Consider the following 5,279-nt stretch of genomic DNA (forward strand, 5'->3'; position numbering starts at 1 on the left):
AGCTGTTTAAAAAATTATAAACCTCAATGGAACCCGGTACCTACACAACACAAGAAACCCTCACGAGGTTTTTTTTCTAGGACCGCAGTATTATATTAGGTAATTAGATAAGTAGCTTTGTATATTACATGTTTTTATATAGTCTATATTTTGAATGTTATTGTTGAATATTAAATATACAGATATTCGAAAAAAAATTGTTACAAAAGGAAACCCGTATTACCTTTATTCTTTGAAATTTTAATCCCGTAACGTAATATTCTAATATAAATCCTAACAATTATTCTATTATGTTGCACAAATAAACGATAAATGTAATGTCATCACTAATAAAAATCTCAAATTTAAAGTTTAGTACAGGTGTTGCTAATATCTATTGCAATGCCAATGTCAGGAATGGTTACACCTAAAGTGCTCTGATGGCCTAAGCTGGTGAGTAACGTCTGAAGAATTAAATAGCAATATTATATCTTTAGCGATTGGAAGACAATAACCGTAATGTTTTTTTTTTTGTTAGACGAGGCAAGAGTGCGGTTCATTTATGGGCTACAGCTTTGAGGGTAGATAAAAAATTTCATCTCGCCTCGTCGTCGCGGTTAACCACCTGCCTAACTTACTTCAACCATACTGATGCTAGGGGTCGTAGTCAAGATGACTTTGTACAATCGTTAACGCTAATATAATATGTGGAGATGATATATCCAATCGATAACTCTGTCGTTAGGATATATCATTCCCATTATTTTTTTATTTTTTATTAGCGTTAACAATAGGGTACCGGACTCATTTTTGGTTTTAACATTTATCAAATATTTACATGATATAAATAATTATAACACAGAAGAAATTAATAAAATCCGGTGAAAAATCAACAAGTTATAAGTATTTGAATTTCGGTAGAAGGGGTAATTAACAAGGAACAGAAAGAAAGAGATGAGGCGATATCCCCACATCGCGACCACTTCTGCACATTACAATATTTTAAATATGAATTACTCGCTTATTTTTTAACCAATTTTTATGCAGTTTTCGCAGAAGTGTATCTATTCGTATTATTAACCATTTCATATAGAATAATGTACAAAATCAAGCATAGGCCGGTCCCCTATTGTACGTCTTGGCCAAGTCCTCTGATGTAATCGCATCTACAAGTTCCTTTATAAATAAAGACCATAAATTGTTAATGTTATTATCTATACTCGTAACCCAAGTTTAGGTTATAAAATCCACAGCATTAACTTATTCATGTGATTTATATTGTTTTAGTGTAGAATGAAACATGATTTCAAATAAACAAATTTATTAAGTTTGGTGTTTTTATTGCGATACCATAAAATATAAATCAAAAGTAACGCGAATAATGTATTTTTCAATAAATATAATATTTTTTCTTGTTTAGTATTTTGGAAAATACTGGTAATTGACAACATTTCAAAATGTAAACTTGCCTAAAACAAAAATGCCGTTTTTTAATTTCTCTCTGAGTTCGATTATGTATCTATAATATAAATATGAATCACTGAGCGTCTTGCTAAGCGCAAATCTCGAGAGCAGTTGAACCGTTTTCGCTAATTCTTTTTTTATAATATTCCTTGAAGTACGAAGATGGTTCTAACAGAGAGATTTTTTTTTAAATATGCCTGATTAGTCTAAAAACAACACTTTTCTATATTTCCATACAAAAGATTCGTAATAATACTTAAAAATCAATTTAAACTTTAATACCATACCATAAAGTTTAAGTGTTAGTGGAGGACTTCCGGGAAGGCAAAACAATTTAATGACGTTATAGCATAAATAGTAATGTCAATATTTATACGATGGAAAGAATGATAAGTGTTTTAAAATTTTTATTTTTTAACATAATGTAATTATCTCTTATCATCTCTATCAACTCTATTTTTTCTTTTTTTATCTTACTAGCTGACCCGGTGCAGTGTCCCGAATAGCAGAATAAGTACTTATTAAAAAAAAATAAAAAAGAATCGACTGTTAGTGGGTACGAAGTTCGCCCGGTGAGTTTTAAATATTTTGTAATACTTAATTTCGAAGAAAAATATCAAAAGCCGAAAAATGCTTCATGACGTCATACATACGATTGAAGGAAGTAGTTCCTTGGTGCAATTTACTATTCACTTAAAAAAAACTAAGACACCGTCATTTATCAATGTCAAATGTCAATATTACAATAGCTACGCCAAGTCTAACACTGTCACTTTCAAAGAGAGAGAGAAACAAAAAAACAGTCACTTCACTGCAAATTTTTTACTGCAAAACGTCTACCGTACCTACCTACGCCTGGAGTCGTATATATGACGTCATTTCGTGCTTACGTCGTTTTATAATAAAACAAAATTAAAAGTGAAAATCATGAATGGAATATCTGACTTTAGAAAAAAATAAAAATATGGGTCTCATAATTTTAGTCATAAAACATAAACATTTGAGTATGTTGAAAAAATGAAATATTGTCAATTGGTCACATTATTTCAATTCTTTAAAACCAAAGGGAAACTATTAACGTACTTGAGTGGTACTGGCAGATACAAAAGAAAAGTTTTAAATGGAAAAATATAGTCACGTTACTTTTCAGTAATATTATCTTTTGATAAACAACAATTTAAGGGCAATTGTAATATATGGTTAAGTGCAAAGAGTTAAATAGCTTTTAAACATCTAGAACTCAATATACCAGAGTCTTTATAATAAAGCAAGCAAGCAATCATTACATTCTATTCAGCTACCTCTGATTGCATTTTTTTTATTTTTATTGGTAATATTTTGGCCATTTCATCGCACAGCCTATATTCCTCGTGCATCATGGCGGCTGCATCTTCACTGTTCTTGCAAATATCAACCACTGCCTGGTATGAATCGTAACTTTTCTGAACGTAGCTCAATTGTATGCTTTTGTCTAAACCAATTCTCTTCATACTATTCCGTCCAATAAATGCATAGGCGCTAATCACTGGCCTAATGAGATCGTAATCCAGCTTAACAGGCATTCCGCCATTCTTATCCTTAACAGAATCCAAGAAATGATCATAATTCTCAATACTCTTTTCACAAAGCATATTTATTTTTTTCAATGCATGCGGTGTAGGTTTCTCTTTAGTTTTATTCAACTTGTCCAGTTTTATATTCAGTATATCTGAATACACTTCTCCCAGTTCAAACCATATTTGCCTACAATACTGTAAGTAGTATAAGGGATTAATCTCTTTAATAAGATCCTCGAGCATATCAATGCGCCGTTTCTGCATTTTTGCTCGGCGCCGTCATCTTCTTCAAAAAATGCCAAATAGCTGTATGACTGTGAACTGTCTTGAACCAACTCTATATAGTCGGATGCTAATGTGTCCAGCTTGTAATACTCTTTGGCTTTATTTAACCAACTTTGACAGCTTAAGAAAACTTCCCTTGCGTCTTGGTATGTGAGTAAAAATTTGTCCCCTATTTTATTCTCATATTTGGAGACATCTAGATCTGGAAAGATCAGGTTCTTAATATTACCACCGCAGATATTTTCATTGTCTTCCAGGGTAAGATTTGACATATCTGGAATTAAATGAATATAATTTATGGTTACAACATTTTCAAACTCTAAGGACATGTATAATTTTTTTTATTTATATATCATGTAGAACTTTTACACTATAATACTTTAGCTAAAATCCTTATGTCCATTATGGCGATGTAGTATTTAAGTCAAATACCCCGGCTTGGCCATAGGACCCTTGGCCCTTTCCTGGGACCTGGTGCCCTGGGTGCCCTCATGCTGAAGCCAATATTTAATATCTGTTGTCACTCTACCAAATGGTAACTTTACCACCAATCATGACTAACATAGTACATCACTGAATGGTTATACTATAAACTAACCAAAACAAACCTGTAATAGCATCAGTCATCCTTTCAGCATCACTCAAAAGTCTAGCTTTAGATGCAGTCATAAGTAATATACAGTATTTGGCCCAACATCTTGCTACATCTGCAGATCTGTGTTTAAACGTCTCCAATTTTGCCAAATGTGCTTCCTCATCACTCTCTATAGCAGTTAACTTTTCTTCGTACCTCTCTAAGATTGTAGAGGCTGCTAAATGATGCCTTGATTGATAAAACCATTCTGCTCTGCAAAGAACTGGGACAATGTTGCAGAATTTAATGCCCAATCAATTGGCTCATAGTCTTTGTATTGCAATTGTCTTCTAAGTGTGATGTGACAATAAATAGCCGATTTCAAATTCTCTTTAAGCGCTCCAAACACCTGAGCCAAATAATACATTGTTAATGTGTAAGCTTTTTCTAAAAACATGAAATCTTCCACCACATTCTCTCCGGTGTAGTTTATAATGTGTTCTATAGGCAAAGGCATTTTCAATGTGCATTTGAAGTTTTCATACAAATCTTTAGCTTGGACCAAAAAGGATTTGGCTTTTTTCGGCTCATCTCTGTTAGACCACAGTATGCCTAGATTGTTGTAAACATTAATTAATGTGACAATTATTTCTGGTTTTGATGCATTTGGAACAAGGAGGTCAACAGCTTCCATTAATATCTTTTCACTAGATGTGAGCTCTTCTGTCTCCATGTCAATGATCCCTATATTTAATAACACTGATCCCAGCATAGCATCTAGCCTGTTTCCATCTAAAACAGCATCAGAACCAATTAATTTCTTCAGAGATTCGCTCATGTTAGAGAGTATCTTTTTCGCCTTATATTTAGATAAATAGGGTTCATTTTCTGGGTCATTTTTACTGTCTTCATCGAGAAGTTTGCGAACCTTTGTATAGTTTTCTTTAAAATCATTCAATATTTCTTTAGCACTCATGTTGCTTGTCATTTTTAAGAAATCTTTTAATAAACAATAAACTATCAGTGCCAACAAGGTACCTCCACTACTTACTTAAATGTGTATATGTAACTGCAATAATAAACTTATGAAATGTAAGCTGCAATAGGAGACTATATTTTCAAAAATGATTTTTACATGAATCCCCGACTCAAAATTTTATTTGTATTATGTTGACACTTGACGTTTCGGAATTCTGACAAATGATAGATCTAACCAAAGAGAATTATAATATATATGGAAATAGAGAGCCTACTCGTTGGGTTTTTGTGCCAATCGACATTACGGCTGCTTCATACTTGTGAGGTAGAGGGCGTTCGCGATTTTCGTTGCGTTTCACGATTCAGGTTTATTGTGTTTTATTATTTTGCAAACGGTTTTAAAAGTGCAGAAGACGGCAATCCAAGTATTAAAATACTTAGAA

The 5,279-nt window shown here is 32.6% G+C and overlaps 1 protein-coding gene across 1 annotated transcript; it reads right to left on the reverse strand.

Annotated features, from left to right (window-relative positions):
- Positions 1-2,250: 2,250 nt before the first annotated feature.
- LOC115443040 (KIF-binding protein) lies at positions 2,251-5,066 on the reverse strand. The gene is given in 4 exon segments (XM_030168308.2): positions 2,251-3,277; positions 3,280-3,558; positions 3,893-4,123; positions 4,126-5,066. Coding segments are annotated over 4 exon segments (1,776 nt in total). The 5' UTR covers positions 4,847-5,066; the 3' UTR covers positions 2,251-2,732.
- Between the last annotated feature and the right edge of the window lie 213 nt (positions 5,067-5,279).

This window comes from Manduca sexta, chromosome 24, assembly GCF_014839805.1.
Source record: "Manduca sexta isolate Smith_Timp_Sample1 chromosome 24, JHU_Msex_v1.0, whole genome shotgun sequence".
Lineage (NCBI taxonomy): Eukaryota > Metazoa > Arthropoda > Insecta > Lepidoptera > Sphingidae > Manduca > Manduca sexta.